Consider the following 17,178-nt stretch of genomic DNA (forward strand, 5'->3'; position numbering starts at 1 on the left):
AGTTCATCAGCTTGGGTATATTTTCATAATAAACTCCTTTGTTGAAAAAAGCAGAATAAAAAAGTCTTTATGGTGCCATTTTAATACACAAACCAAAATACGTATGGATGTGTATATACACATAGCAAGGTTCTAAAATAGTCACCAACATTTTAACAGTGGTACTGTAGGGTGGGAGTATTGATGGTTGTTTTTGTTTCATTTTGGTTTTTGCCTGTGGTTATTTGGTTTTCTACATTAAACATGATTGCTTTTAAAGCCAGAAACAGAAACAGTGGGTTTTCTTTCTGTATTTTAAAATATAAATATGCATTAAAAAGATATATAATGGTGCATCACCCCCTTTTTTAAGCCAAAGATGGGTGGAAGAGGAGGAGGGAGTAAGCTGGGAGGAAGTAAGCTGGCTTTGAATATTTGAATTAAGCAGAGACTTGGAGTCCTTCCTGGTTAATTTTGCTTTGGATAGGCAGATAGTTTGCGAAGATCCTAAGGTTATGTATTCCTTACTCTAACTCTACAAATTTATCAAATTCATTAAGTGTCAATATTGCTTTTATGTCAGGAGGCCTTTCGGCATGCAGATACAGTGTCCTGCCCTTTATGTAGGTTCACTCATGCAGTCCTCACAAAGGCCCTTTGGGATAACATTTCCCCTGGTTTTCTAATGAGGAGAGAGAGGAGGGTGGTAAAAATTGCCAATAGTCATTCCACGTGTATCCATGGGCCTTGTTCTTCCCACTCAATGCAGCATTCCCTGCAAGAAGTTTCTCAGTCTTTTCTAAGCCTGTCTTCCTAAATGTGCCACTCTGTTTACAGAACCATCATTTAACCTAATGACAGAGGTATACACAGGGAGAAGGGAAATGAGATATTGAGAGGCTCATGGCTGAAGAGGCAAAGAAAAGAAGGAAGCTACTTCAGTGGCCCACCTGCCACCCCCAAGAGATTCAGCCATCCATTGAGCCCTAAGGTGCAAGGATCCAGCCAAGCCTACCTACACCAGCTTAGTGATGGCAATTTTTTGCTGTTCGTGTTGCAGAGTTTTATAAGAACAAGCAACACCATCCCTGGCAGCATTTGTATGAAACCTGTCCAGTGCTGCTTTTCAGAGCATGGAGTCATCCTTAGAGAAAGACTGAGCCCAAAGAGGAAGTATTACCCTACACTTCTGTCTACCCCACCCCCTTCCACGTGGGTTTCTCAGGAAGCTGTCCAGAGGAGTGCCTGGGGATTGAGATTCTCTCCACTGACAGAGTGAGTGTGGGCAGGTGGATAATGCCTATTTTCCCATCTGCCTAGGTCCATTTTCTGCAACATTAAGGCTTTCAGTGACACCATCAGCATTTCTTGGAGAGAGATAGTGGAAAAACAGACATCCCCTGTTAGCCTGCCCTGAAAACAGAGGGTTTAGTTAAGGTCTATAAATGAGCCAGAGCTCAGTATTGACACCTCCATTTGAACATGAAATTCTGGGCTTTGGGCACAGGTTATTTGACACCTACGGACCTCTCTGCCACTGGTAACATAACCGGAGCGCCTGTGAGCGTGCCTCTGTATGTTTTCCACTGGGGGCTTTGCTGTGCAGACACAAGTAACAGGGCTGCGCTAAGAGCGGGGAATTATCCTAGGATGATCACCCTAGAACCTGGGGCATATTACTTTTTCTCTTTCCTTGTAGTTAGGTAATTGTACAGTTTTCTCTCCATTTTCACTTCTCTTGGGACCACTTTGTTGGGGTTTGTAGATGGTTTAAGTACCAAGTTCTTAAGTCCACTTTTCATTTTATAACAATAACTATTTTCTCAAGTCAAGTGAAGCATACTCTAATCCTAACACCTACCATTTAGTGAACACTTACTGCATCCCAAGCTTTAATATACTAAGTACATCATATATATAGTATCCTTAATTAATGATCCCATTTGAAGTAGAGAAGGAAAATGAGGGACACAGAAGTTAAGTTGCCCAAGGTCATGCAGCTGATAAGTGACAGAGCTAGTATGGGAGGACTGTCTGGCTCTAAACTCCTGCCCCTAACTGTTAACTCACTATTCTTAAGAATATTGTTTTCTTTTTTAAAAAATATTTTAATTATTTATTCATGAGAGACACAGAGAGGCAGAGACATAGACAGAGGGAGAAGCAGGCTCCTCACAGTGAGCCTGAGGTGGGACTTGATCCCTGAACTGGGATCACACCCTGAGTCCAAGGCAGAGGCTCAACCGCTGAGCCACCCAAACGTCCCAAGAATATTGTTTTCACTTAGAGGTCTGTTTAGCAAATATGACAGGTGTTCTCTGAAAACAGACAACCCATGAAATTACTGAGGAGCTTCCAAACCATTTTTTCTTTTATTCTCTATTGAATGTGTATTTATGATTTCCTGGAACTGGGATTTCACCTGTTTCAGCAGGTTCTAGGGCATATCAAGCAACCCCTTGTAAGTTTGCTGGCTCTGTGTCAGGCATTTCCCGGCCCTTTCTGTCCACCAGGCTTGGGAAATAAATGTCTTGGGGAACCTCATTAGGAGCCTACTCAGTGGGAAGGGCTCGATGGGAGCAGTGGGCACAGGTATTAGGAGGAGCCCAACTTCTAGAGTCAGGCTACCTCGGTTCAGCCACAGCACTACCACTTTCTGACTCAGAAAATTGCTCAATCTTTCCGTCTTTCAACTTACCCCTCTGCAAGATCAAGGTTATCCAGAGGAGCCAGTGACAAAAAGTGCTCATCCCAGAACCCAGCATGTTGGAAGTACTTTCTCTGTCAGTAGGAGCTGTTAGTTTAGAAGCCAGGCTTTGTCCTGTTGCTACACCTTAACTCAGCATAGAGCAGGGGCTCATTTTGCCCTTGGCAATGATGCTCTGGTCCCGATACAAGATGACCATAGCCACCTAATTTTAAACCCCAAAATGGAAAATGGGAAACACCACAACCCTGTGGAAATTTTTTCAAACTACTCCAGATTACTGATCCCTCTCCTTTCAGAACACTTCAGTTCATGGTATCAAATTACAGATGGACACTGAGAGTTTGTTAATTCAGTAGATTAGTATTCACATTTGTGGGTTCAAATATAATAAAATCCATGGGAATAAATCAAAGTTATTAGATGAACAAAATAATCACAAAGGTGTTTTGTTACTAAGCCCCTTATGTGTTCCCATCTCCCAAAAATTTCCAACGCTGATGTGGAACACTGTAGACACCAAGAATCATTGGTTCCCATCTCTGCTTGCTTATCAGAATCACAGGGCTGCAGTTTGGGGAAATCGAGATGACATGATTTTTTATGAGCCATGACAGAAAATTTAAGTGTATCCAAAGTGTCATCTTGTCTCCAAAAGCCTGGGTGAAGACAGGAAGGAAAAGCTGACAGGGATATGGCATGGAAGGATATGGGCATCAGGGAAGGCTTGCCTTCACGTTTCAGGCAGGGTGTACTTGAAAACATAGGCTGGTCATTTCCAAAGGGAACTGAATGGGCTTGTAATACTATGTGAATTTTCTAAGTGAACTAACATAAATATACTGCCAAAAAGTGGTTACATCTTCAGAAATGTTATAGCTCAGATAGTGAAAGTCAGAGGGACCTGAATGAAGGAGATGTGATAACTGGAGTATCTCATCATGTGTCTGGTCCTGTGGCAACTCACACAAAAGGAAGGGAAGTTTCCAGGCTGTTGATGTGTTTGGGAGTTATATAAGTCCTTTCTTCCAAAAAGGAGCAAGCCACCTATTTTTTTAGGGCACATAGAGACTTCGTTTGAAAAGGGGAACATTCGTTTCCCCAAACAGAATGACTTTTTAGCTGTACCAGGAAACAATTTCTTGCAGGAAAAGTATGTTGTGCTGTTACCAGCCACTACTGAGAACTGCTACAGCCCTAGCCAACATTTATTACTGATCTTCTTTCGGTAGTCTTCTTTCAAAATAGGACCCTTTCCATTAAGTTCACAAAGTATTCTGGGAAAAGCCTTACAATCGGGCAGAGAAACTGTGAGGGCACTTAGGAAGAAATGGGGCTTGGTTTTTGTTTTAATCCCAGACAGTTAAAATAAAAAGAAGCACTTATGTTGCAGAAAATGAGCCCACAATGGTCTGCCTTGTGGAGGCCTCCACCCAGATGGTACTCCTGAGAGAAGTGGCCTGTTGGCACAGGATCCCAATCACCCCCACCTACCTTTGCCCATTCAGGAGTTCACTTTCTCCCTGCCCCGATTTTTTTCTTCTTGCTCTCCATACCAGCTAAAATGTTTCATTTGGTTGTTTATGTATTTGTTGTCTATTACATACAGGAACATTTTTCTCAGGAACTATTTTGGTCACTAAAACAATCAAAATATACTAAAAAAATATATTTTGGGCATGTACCTCCAATATGTATCTGTTATTTTTATTTACTTATTTATAAAGTATACCTACCTTACTAATTGTCATATTACATATATCAGAAGATACATATAAAATACAAATCTTACAAGGATCACATAAAAATGCAAATAGATTCCTTGATATTTCTTCCCTGCACAGCGTGTGCTCTCAAGCCCTGCCTTAAAGTACACTGTATTTGAATGTAAGGCTTGAGAGTAGAAGCTTCACTCCACCTGTTTTCTCCTGTGTTTCCAGTACCTACAAACAGCACCTGCCCCGTAGTAGGTACACAGTAAATATTTAAGTATTTTTTGTTGGATAACAAGAAGACTAAGGCATGATTCACTCTGCTAGGCTCCAGATAGCTGAGGTTTTACTGCATCTTTGCAGAACAAGAGGGGAAAAAAAACCTAGTTTTTAGGGTCAGAATGCCTTCTAATACAATATGTGCTGAATAAGGGATTTACTGTAATGATTCAAATCGTTCGCCAAAGAGGTAATTACAACTTCCTTGATAAGAGCAGGGCTCAAGCAGACAGACAGGTGGTTTCTGGTTTCTCTTATAACAGATGGTGCAAATGGACCAGCTTCTGAGGCTTTTTGAGGAAACTTGCTCATAAACAGCCTTAAATATATTATTTTTCATCTCTTCCAATACATGCTTTCTAAATAAAGTGAAAAAGCTTAGTAGATCGAGGGCAAGAGCACATCTGATGAACAATGCTGCAAGAAGCAGGGCACTTCCAGTTTACCTGAGCGGGAAATGCAGTGTGTCTGGTGTCTGGCACGCGAGAGGGAGATTCTGTGCCCCACGGAGGCTGGATGTGCTAAGAAGGTTCACTTCCTTCTGGGTGCCCCAAAGGCTTTTTTCCTGGCACTATAAACCATACATTGCCTTCTCCTGTGAGTTGGAAACTCATCTTTTTAAATAAAAAATCTTAGTTGGTTTGGTTTTAAGATTTGTTTTCAAAGAGAGGGCAGATAGTTTAGTGGTTAAGAGTTAGGGCCATTTTCAAATCCCAGCCTCTCATCATCCACTAACCAGTTGGCCTTAGGCAGCAAAGACGCTTAAACTTTATCATCTTCTGTTTTCTCACCTGAAAAAATGGGAAGAGTAGTATCTGTCCCTGAGGTTGTTTGGAAAAATTAAGATGATGCTTCTGAAAAGATGAACAGAATGACTGATAACATAGTATTTAATATAAATTAGAACTCACCATTTATTACCATCGCCATTCTCACTTTCCTTTTGAAAGCACTTGGCTCACTATAAACTGTGAAGAAAGAGAAATAAACCAAACACAAAAGATGCCACATTACATGATTCCATTCTTCTGAAATGCCCAGAAAAGGCAGATCTCTAGAGAGAGAAAGTGGATTGGTGGTTGCCTATGGCTGGTAATCTGAGCAGGGCATTACTGTAAATGACAGGAGGGCCCTTTTGGGGCTGATAGAAACATAAAACTAGGTTATGGGTGATAATTATACAGCTCTATCAGTGGGGTCCGCCTCAAATAGTGAACTTCATAATATGTTAATTATACCTCAATAAAGTTATTTTTTAATATCTTCTTCTCCCAAGAATAGTAGACACAATGAGTAAATGTTGACAGTATGATGATGCTAGTAGTATTGATAAATGATACCAGAATGAAGAGGCAAAAATGTTAAATAACCATCAAAGTCTTGCCTGGAATGGACATATAAGCTTTCTATTATTTTTTTTTTCCTCTTTAGAATAACTAAATAGGTCTTGGAAAAAATATATGCTATACTTTTTACAAGAGAAACTAAAAAAGATGGCCAAGAACAGAAATTTCCAAAATGTGAGCTTTGTGGCACTGAGGTACCTGAACATTTTAAATAGTTGCCTGGCTGAAATTTTTTCTCCATTTTAATAATAATGAGGTTTGGGAATCCCTGGATGGCTCAGTGGTTTGGCATCTGCCTTCAGCCCAGGCGTGGCCCTGGAGTCTCAGGATCAAGTCCCACATCCGGCTCCCTGCATGGAGCCTGCCTGTATCCCTGACTCACTCTCTCTCTCTCTCTCTGTCTGTCTCTCATGAATAAATAAAATCTTTTTTAAAAATAATAATAATGAGGTTTTATCACTTAGAAGGGAATAAATAGATGTTTCTATTTTATTATGGGGATCAATTTAAAGGAAAATATTAAAATATTATATATTAAAAATAGATGTGATACATACTTTCAGCCAAAGATGGGAGGCTGGGGCACCAGTGACGGGTCGGGTAGCACTACCCAGTAGTCAGGAGCAAGAACAATGCCAACAAGTGACCAAAATTGAAAACGGAAACACAGAAGTCCATCAAAGTATAGACCAGTGTGCATGTCTCCCTCCCCACCAGAAACAATGTTTGAAACGCCCCTTCTGTCGAACTTGTCAGGTGCAGCCATCCTAGGCAAGCAAACAAGTGGCTATATGCAGAGCTGTCATGATGACACTAGAGTGGGAGCTGCTTACATTTTATGATACCAGATAATTCTGAGGAATGTCTGGCTGCCCTGATTACCCAGGTCTTACGCTTGGCTTCTGGTAGAACCATATTTCCTTTCCTTACCCTAATTACTTCCATCCTGTGGAGTCCTTTTTTTTTTTTTTTTTTTAATACAACCTTTATATATCGTCAATTCCAAAGAATCTTATGAAGCATTTGTAGTGGACAAGAAATGTTAGAGGAGTACCATAACTACAATGCAAAATAGAGTCAAGACCAGAAGGGAAATACTAGTTACTGAGGATTACAAGGAGAAATACAGAACTTCCTGTGATACTAGAGAACTTTCATGTAGAAGTTCACGTTGAAAATGGGCTTTGACTGGTGGATGGGCATTGATTAGGGGCAAGGGAAGAGACAGTCCAGGTGGGAAAACAGCACCAGCAAAGAACACAGTGATGGAAAGCTGAAAGCACACCCGTGGCACAAATAAATCCATTTGGCTAGAATGCGGGTTGGAAAACAAAGGCCCAGGGGCCACATCCAGCCAGCTACCTATTGGTTTTGTTTTGTTTTGTTCTTGTTTTGTGGCTCATGAGATAAGAATGGTTTTTACATTGTTCAGATGTTATATTTTAAATGGCTATATAAGTAACTACCCTCAACTTTGCCACTTGGTCCAGGGAGTCTACAATATTTACTATGTGGCCTTTTAAGAAAAAGCTCACTGACCTGGAAAGCCCTAAGGGCATGAAGGCCAGTAAAGTGGATTAAGACGAGCACTGGGGCTGTATTGTGAAAGACCTTCAAATGACAGAAACCCAACTAGTTTAAGGAAAAAATGGAAGTTATAAACTTATAATTTTGGGAAATCTCAGGGTGGATCTAACCTTGATGACAATTGGACCAGGAACCCAAATTATTATTTTACTTGGCTCTTCCCTCTTTTTTATTTTTTAAACTTCATTTGCAAACAGATGTCTGCCATATAATGGGAAAAAAGATCTCTGGCCACGCTAAGCCAATAGCTTATGCTACCAGAAGAGCATTTGTATGTTAGAACACAAGGAGAAACTGTGATCAGTTGCATGTCCATCCTCGACCCACTCCCTGTAGCCAGAGGAAAGGGGCCCTCAGACTAGCCAGCCTGGATCACATGCGTGCCCCTATAATGAAATCAGTGAGACACTGGCTCCACTGTATCACTTGGGGTAGAGTGGAAGAAGGGGAGTGGGAAAACTAGTGGCCAGGAATAAATTGTAACTACATCTTTCACTCTACCAGAGTGAAGAATGTATTCTATGTGTGATAAATAGTCAGAAGTTTATGAGAAGGAAATTGCTGTTCATTCAAAATACAACAAATACTCACTGAGCTGTGTGTTCAGGAGGTTCATGTAGTTACAACAGGCAGTAGGATGGATTGAAATGTAAAAACGCAGAGACCAGGCTAGAGATTCTTTGAGTAGTTTAGGTGAGATGGCCTTGTTCTTCATGCTCAGAGCGAAGGGGAAACATTAACATGTTCTTAGCAGAGAAATGACAGGATCAAATTAGCATTTTACAATGATCACCAAGAACAGTCCTCTTAATAAGCTAAGTGTCTATGTTGAACATCTTGTTTATTACATTGTAAATTTGCCAAAATTGTCCAGAGTAATTTGTATCTGCCTCATATTTGAAAAAATATATACATATATATTTTTTTAATTTTAAGAGATTAGAATTAATGGTGTTTTGCTGTGTCTGTTCTCACTGCCTTCTCAGTGGGTTTTTGATTTTGGAGTATAGAACCAGAACAGAAGGGGATCCCTGGGTGGCTCAGTGGTTTGGCGCCTGCCTTTGGCCCAGGGCATGATCTTGGGGTCCTAGGATTGAGTCCCACATCGGTTTCCCTGCATGGAGCCTGCTTCTCCCTCTGCCTGTGTCTCTGCCTCTCTCTCTCTCTCTCTCTCTCATAGATAAATAAAATCTTAAAAATAAAAAAAAAAGAAACCAGAGCAGAATATAAAATTCATTTTCCTTCAGTTTGTTTTTATTCACAGATGTTAAAACTCTTTTTTTCCACTGAAAAGGGTGAGTTTGCTGGAAAATCATTTAAAGTTTTTTCCAGTCAAGTCAATAAGCAACTGAGACCCAAATGAACAAGGGGCAAAAATCACTGTGAAGCCTAGTGAGATTGCATTCCTTTATTGTTCAGCCTGAGCCAGCCTTTGTAGACACTGAGCATGGTCCAGGGGAAAATGCAGGTTTTGTGCATGATCACACTGAAGGAGCAAGGCCAGGCATAGAAGATAATAAATGGAGTAGAGAAGATGTTTGAGTGGGTTGAAATCAAATCAGAAATAATTTTCCACATGTTTAGACTATTGAATAAACACGAATTACAGGGAAGTCAGCTATTTGCTTGGGAGGAGAAATGGAGAGTCAGAGACTGCTGGCCTTTTCACCAAAGTTTATCTCTGCTTATCTCTCTGCCTCATATGCCTTTCATGGTATCCGGACCAAGGTTTGTAGGCTTGCAGGACTTTGATTTCAACGTCCTAAATGTTATCCTTAGCAGAAGTGCTTTTTCTATTGCTGAGAGTTCTGAACATAGTGAAATATTTCAGCCTTCTTATTCAAGGGACCTCCTTTCCCCAGGAGGTTTAAGCTGAAGTATCCTGGGCCACCACTAATTTTAAATACTCCTTTGTTTTCAGCAGTGGACATTGCGATTCTTAGTAAATCCTTCTCCCTCCTTTTCCTCCCCCTTGTCCAAACAGGAAATATCCCCTGCAAGCAGACCGTATAGAAAAGTATGCCAGATGGCCAATGACTTTGAGCCTCTGTTGTTAACATGTTGTCCAGCTTACTCAAATGTGACATTGGAGATGTCCTATTCGACTTCCCATGCTTGGGTGAAGGGAAGACACCATTGATTTACTGTGATAACTTTACCAAAATAAAAATGTCTATAGAGGGGCCAACATCATTTCTCAGGAAAGCAGGATGGAAAAATTAGTTCTTGCATATGGAAGGTGCTCAGTAAATATTTGTTGATTGTAGTTGACTGAAAAATGAAGAGGGAACAGCAGGAACTGTTGGGAGCTGCCAGCTGTGTTATGCAACCCAAACCACAGATTGGTGCAAGAAAGATGGAACGGTCATCTTGCCTCTATTAAACAGTCCTCCTGGGATCCCTGGGTGGCGCAGCGGTTTAGCGCCTGTCTTTGGCCCAGGGCGCGATCCTGGAGACCCGGAATCGAATCCCACATGGGGCTCCCGGTGCATGGAGCCTGCTTCTCCCTCTGCCCGTGTCTCTGCCTCTCTCTCTCTCTGTGTGTGTGACTATCATAAATAAATAAAAAATTAAAAAAATTAAAAAAAAAAAATAAACAGTCCTCCTCCAGAGAATGAAAGTAACCATTTTTATGATTAAGGAGATCAGTTTTACTAATGACATTTATTTTTTGGTTATAAACATAACATATTAAATATAGGAAAGGTAGAAAATATTTTTAAAGCACAAAAAAAATTACTTTGAATCTCATCATCCAGAGAATGCTGTTAATATGTTGACGTACTTACTGTGTATAGGTATGTGTTAAAAATAGGTTTGCACATGTTGGGTTTTTTTTAAGATTTTATACATTTATTCATGAGAGAGAGAGAGAGAGAGAGAGAGAGGCAGGGACACAGGCAGAGGGAGAAGCAGGCTTCTTGCAAGGAGCCTGACATGGGACTCAATCCTGGGTCTCCAGGATTATGCCCTGGGCTGAAGGCAGGTGCCAAACCGCTGAGTCACCCAGGGATCCCCCATATGTTTTTTTTTTTAAAGAACATGAAATATGAATGTACAGCTTAACAAGTTATCATTGAGTAAACACCCACCTAATCACACCCAGTTTAAGAAGTAAAACCCTGCCAAGATCCCAGAAATATCTGTATCCTTGCCTTCTTCTTTGCTCTCATAGTTCTCTCCCCCAACAAAAGGAATCACTAATTGGATGTTTACAGTAATCACTTCCATGTTTTTATTTATGTTTTTGTCTCTTAAATACAGATCATTGTTATGTCCAGTAGTTATGTTCAATAAATTCAATATAAACACTGAATTAGCAAATACTGAACCACTGCTCCTAGCAGAAGTACAGGCTTAGGTTCCTATGAGCCTCTGGTTTTACATTTTTGTCAACTGATCTGTATACCTTATTTAATATTATTGTTGATTCATTACCATTGAACTCATGGCCAACAACACAGTAAGTCATGCCTGAACAAATCTTATTAAACACAAGTTTTCTCCATAAAGCTCTTCATGGCCTTCTTGTACTTAGAAACTCTAGAAAACCAAAACAAGAAGGCCAGAGCATCCCTCTGTTCCAGCTCAGATGGCATTGTGCACACTGGATGCTTCAGAGTGACTCAGGTGTTGTGTTGCTTTGCATGTGTCCACAAGTGACCATGAAAGCACCATGAGTATTGATTCTGAGGTTACAAATAGGTTTTAGCAAGTACATGAATTCACAAACACAGAATCTGCAAATAATAAGGATCAACTGTATACACCCCTAAAATATAATATTTTGTTTCATTATGACTGGCTTCCTTTACTCAATGATTTTAAAAGTCCTTAATTTAATTATTAAAATTAGCCCTTAGTTTATTTATTTTTATCATAGTAGAGTGCACTACTGTATTAATAAACTAAAAGTAGTTCTCCATTCTTCTTTTGCTTAATTCTTGGGTTTCTTTTTTTGCTTTTACAAGTAATTTGCTATGCACATTCTTATGCATCTCTTCTGAGGCACACATACACACCATGTGGATGGTGTATGTCTGGGAATGGAACCACTGGATCATAGAGGATGATCTCTTCACCTTCGCCAAATGGGGCCAAACTGTCCAAAGTGGGCATAGCCATTTATATCCCTTTTCCAGCAAAGTAGTTAGAGTTTTGACATTCTACATCTTGTAAACACTTGGTGTTTTCAGCATTTTGATGTTAGCTGTTTAGTTGTTCTGCAGTGTGTGCAGAACTACCTCATTATGGTTTTAATCTATATCTCCTATGTTACAGCCAGGTTAAGCGCTTTTTATTTTGCATTTTTTCTTAAGTTTCTGTTCAAGTTGCTTGCCCATCTCCCCCTTGATCAATAGGAGTTCTTTGTATAGTCTGGTTATGAGCCCTTGTTTACTTATAAATAAATAAGGCTGCCTTTTTACTCTCTTTTAATGTTGTCTTTTGATAAATAAAAGTTCTTAATTTTGATGTAGTCTAGTATATCCATATTTTCCCTGTGGTTACTGCTTTATAGGCTCTGTTGGATATGTTCCAACCTCAAGTTCCCAGAGTTAACTCTATTCTAAAACCTTTATTGTTTGCCTTTGGCATTTGGATCTTTAATCTGCCTGGAAATCATTTATTAGGTATGATATGAAGGACAGATCAAGTGCTATTTTTACCACACAGATATCCAATTACCGTAGCATTATTTATAGAAGAGTGCTCTCCCCTATTAAAAATAATATAGTCTCATGATAAAAAAAAATTAAAACAGTATAAATAAAGTCAAAAAGTCGAATCTATGCCTGGGCACCCAGTTCCCTGTTTTCAATCCCCTGAGGTAGTTACAGTTTCTTGCTTGCAGATTTAAGAATAGTGTTTAAACATCCCTAGCATTAGAATGGTGGCCTTGAGTTATGCCTCAGGACAGTAGAAGATTGAACCTGGCAGCACTATTGCTTTCCTTCTCTGTTTAAGTTATAGCAAATGCATTTGCTTTTGCAATGTCTTCATTATATAGAGAATGACAATTGTACTGCTCTCAGTTTAAGATAGGAAGTTTGGCGATTTCTCAGCAATTGTTCAAATCTTTAATAGCAAGTATAACCATAGACATTCTTTGTAGTGACCCAAAATGCTTCAGCCCTTCTTTACAAATGATGAAGTTTTTTTAGTTGAAAGAGTAAATACATAAGAACCAATTCTAATGTACCTGAAATGTGGTATTGAAAAAGACTGTGGGGCTATCTTCAGGTTTAACAGAAGATTATGCTCATTCAGTATTGTGCAGCATGATGCCCAATGGAGACATTTGGCCCTCTTAACCTTGTTGGTCCTTTCCCTTGAGGTTCTTTTCTGTGCACTGAGCAATTGAACTGAAACTATTGTCCAGGCATCTTTACTTTCAATCCAGAGCTTTCGCTTCGACCTCCTATTTCTGTATTATTCTACATGAAAAGTTTTAAATTATTGACTTGGAGAACCTTAAGGATGATAGATGCCCTATTCTAAGATTTTGAATTTTGTTTAAATCCTGGAATTACTTGCTATTCCCACCACTTAAAATTTGTTCAAAATTTATCCTTCAGGGATCCCTGGGTGGCGCAGCGGTTTAGCACCTGCCTTTGGCCCAGGGCACGATCCTGGAGACCCGGAATCGAATCCCACGTCGGGCTCCCGGTGCATGGAGCCTGCTTCTCCCTCTGCCTATGTCTCTGCCTCTCTCTCTCTCTGTCTCTCTCTCTCTGTGTGACTATCATAAATAAATAAAAATTAAAAAAAAACTTTAAAAAAAAATTTATACTTCAGAAATTTTTGTGAAAGCCAGAAAATGGGACAACTACACTGTGGATAACTTGAACTATTTTAAAAGCAAATTATTTTAAAAGTGATTGCCTATAATTTCTAAGGCCTTAAGAGGATTTCACCATTTTGTCTCATTATTTTTTTATAAAGATTTTATTTACTTATCATGAGAGACATGGAGAGAGAGACAGAGACACAGGCAGAGGGAGAAGCAGGCTCCACAGGGAGCCCAATGTGGGACTCGATCTTGGAACTCCAGGATCACGCCCTGAGCGGAAGGCAGACGCTTAACCACTGAGCCACCCAAGCATCCCGTTTTGTCTAATTAAAATAAGAATCAGGGATCCCTGGGTGGTTCAGCGGTTTGGCACCTGCCTTTGGCCCAGGGCAAGATCCTGGAGCCCCGGGATCAAGTCCCGCGTCGGGCTCCTGGCATGGAGCCTGCTTCTCCCTCTGCCTGTCTCTGCCTGTCTCTCTCTCTCTATGTCTATCATGAACAAATAAATAAATAAATCTTTAAAAAAATAAAAAATAAATAAAATAATCAGGACTCTCTCATTGTCAGGATAAAAATGCACACTAAAATATATTAGATGAGAGGAAGAATCTGTAAATACTGTGCATATTGGTAAAAGTCAGAAGAATCCAGAATGATGCAACTTGAGGGCATGTGGATTTTTCCTCTTGTAGATAGGTTGTGATGCACATTCTGAAAATTCACAAGGTTGGGACATATATACGATTTCTGTGTCGTCAGAGCTTCAGCAGACACATGTAAAGAATATATGGTCAGTTGTTTAGCAAGTGAAAATCATTTTTTGCATCATTTGGTCTGATTCACCACTATCCAGTTTATCCTTATTCCTTTTGGCCCTCTTTTCTTGGCTGAGGTTTGATTTCCCTTCTTTTTTTTTTTTTTTTTTTAATGCCTTTAAATCAAGACCTAAAGGAATATTTTCCAAGGAAGAAGAACTCACTGATTGGGATTAGATTAAATAGGATTTTATTGGTTCTCGTGGAATTTTCTCTTCTCTTTTGTTATAGGAGGAAAAGGAGTGGGGAGACAAGCAGTCCCCCTTGGATTTAACAGTACCTTCCTATTTGGACCTAATTGAGATGGGAAGACTGATGGTGTTTTCAGGTCAGCCCTGGGCTAGTGATCTCACCGGCCTTCCCCAGGCCTGGCATACATGACTGGGAACCTGGGCTGTAGATCACAGTCCAGTTCCTGGCAGAGAGGAGCAAATGCCAGTTTTTTTACTTCTCCATAGTACACACCTGATAGAAGACTGTCTGGACACTCCTGTGTACCTCATCCCTCCTGTTTAGTCCTATCTTTGACAGTCCCAGATAGGCTGACCATCCGCCACTCCCACTGTCTCTTGGATCAGCCACACCTTTTGACCAGAGCTCGAACTCTCCAGGTTGACATCGTCTATTTGCTTGTGCCCTTCCCTATACTACTTTCTTGGCAGAATGCCCTTTGGAAAATTAAACATTGCTTCCAGGTAGAAACAGAATGAGAGAAGAGAATTGTATTCATTTTTATGTCACTGGAACTGCTAGGAAAGAGTAGAGCCCAAGGTAATCTTTCCCAACTCAAAAAAAAAAAAAAAAGTCTTTTTTTTTTTTTTTTTTATGCTTCCTGCTGCTGGGGTGGCAGTGAGAGGGAAGGGATAGTCTCCATGCCTTGTTGCTGAGAATGCAGTTCAGCAGAACCTTTCTGCAAAACTATTTGCTAGGTTGTATCAAGACCCTTAAAAAAGACTTCTAGCCTTTGATCTATTAATTTAACTTCAAGAATTTATGCTAAGGAAACAAATACAGTCCAATGATCCTCAATAAGGATGCAAATTACACCATTATTTATAATACTTAGAGAGGGATAATAATTTGAATATACACAGTAGGAGAAAGGTTGCACAAATCAGGATATATACTATATGATAGAATACCCCGTAGCCATTTTAAGAATATGATAGCCAAGGCTATTTGATGACATTCGAAAAATGCTTTAGTAAGTGGGAGAAAAAAAAAAAAAAAAAAGACTGACCTGGGTCTGCCACATAACATGATGAGATTGAGAGCCTGCTGGGGCATCCCTGTTCATAGTAAGGCAGTCGTGCCCTGGCTGGTACACCAGACGTTCCATCATTCAAGTGAGTCACCACAGAAGGGTGTCAAGCTGATGATAATGCCACACACTGTGCTTGAACTATCAGCCACAACCCAACATGCTGCCAGGCCTTTGAGCCTTATCTTCCTAAACCATTCTTTCTTCACTGTCCAGTGAATGTCAACGGGACTGACTGGAACTGTGTGACTCCTTTTGAGGATACTGTGGACCAGCAAACTAAAGCTGATCTAAGCCTACCAGTTGAATCCAAACTAGACCAGCCAATGTTCATTCCGTGCTAAAGTTTAAGCTCTTGTTGTCTCTATAGTTGTGCCTTAAAGTGGGGGGGAAGTGAGGGGGAGGAGGAGGGGGTGCCCATGTAGAATCCCAGGAGTGAAAAATGTGTGGGGCATTCAGCTCAGGTACTCAGGCTTGACTGTGAGGATGGTAGAAAGGCCATAAGGGGTCCTCTGCTAAGACTGTAGTCACAAAATTATTTTCTCCTATCCTAACCTCAGTCCCTTGTTATCTTTGGCCTCATTAGGGAAAGTGAGGATTTGATGGAAGCTTAGAGTTAGTAGCAAAACTGACCTTTTGTTGTTTGTGTGCTTTGTTTTAGGATTTCTAGAGGTAAGATTTTGTTGTACACTGTGGTCGATTTTTAAGTAAGCTATAACCAGACACTACGGAAGTGAAGGGGAATGAAAGATTATGGTCTTACCCATTGCCATCATCCCTGTGCATCTTATTTCCCCTCTATAAGTTCTCTGACTTGTATCACAACTAAAATAAAATGTATTCCTTGCTTCTTGGGGGAATATTTATATATTATTGTCAATTTCTTTTGCTATAGACATCCATCATTAAGTGAATAAAAATGTTCCATAGTGTCATTGATCATGAGTTTTATTGACATGATTCTGAAGCACAGATGAATAAAAAGCATAATTCCATCAGTAGTTAAAAAAAATCAAACTACTATGGAGTGTGCATTTCATTGTTACACTAAAATGTAGTAGTCGTAAATTTTAAATTGTGGCCATTGTATAGCAAATAAATGTTATTGCTATGAGTAAAACACAAGCAAACAAATATAATTCTATTAGTTGTTAAAAATGACAGTCAGTACTACAGTAATTGACATGGAGAGTGAAGAGTAAGTTCTTAAAATGGTTTCAAATACCCTGGAATTCCAGCCGCTCCCCCAGATAATTTCAGCCATGTACTAGGGCCAAGAACCACTTAGATATACAAGGATGTGAAAAAACATTCAGAACCCACATTGTGTTCATAGAGTATGTCCCCAACTATGCCTTTAGCGAAAGGCATAATTCTTGTACAAATGAGATAGGAAGCTAGAGGTATTTCCTACTTATAAAAGCCACTAGAAAGAAAAAAAGAAAACAAACAAACAAAAAGTCCTAAGGACTTTTTAATTGTCCCGTGTTGACCACTGACCAGAGGAACAGATGAGTTCAGGCCTCTTGGCCTGGGCTGCTTGCCCTCTTGAACTTGCAAATTGTCCCTGGTCAGAGCTTGGGTTCCTGGGCTGGGTTGCAGTTTGGAAGTCATGGCCAGGCCTTGTTTACTAGTCATTATCAGAGGGGGGTGGGTTGTGGGGAGAGGCCTCAGAAAGCAAGATCTTGCTCACCAGCTGCA

General features: G+C 40.1%; 1 protein-coding gene across 16 annotated transcripts in view; it reads left to right on the forward strand.

Moving 5' to 3' along the window:
* The window catches only part of ARHGAP26 (Rho GTPase activating protein 26), a 419,433-nt gene that overhangs the window by 378,732 nt on the left and 23,523 nt on the right, over positions 1 to 17,178 (forward strand). The window contains exon 21 of one of the 16 annotated variants that reach the window (XM_077897685.1): positions 14,448 to 15,473. The exons of the other annotated variants lie outside the window; for them this stretch is intronic. Within the exon in view, the coding sequence (XP_077753811.1) occupies positions 14,448 to 14,490 (43 nt within the window). The 3' untranslated portion in view covers positions 14,491 to 15,473. Of the gene's footprint in view, positions 1 to 14,447; positions 15,474 to 17,178 lie in introns of those variants that run through there. 16 annotated transcript variants of the gene reach the window in all.

The sequence above is a fragment of the Canis aureus genome, chromosome 5 (genome assembly GCF_053574225.1).
Source record: "Canis aureus isolate CA01 chromosome 5, VMU_Caureus_v.1.0, whole genome shotgun sequence".
NCBI classification, from domain to species: domain Eukaryota; kingdom Metazoa; phylum Chordata; class Mammalia; order Carnivora; family Canidae; genus Canis; species Canis aureus.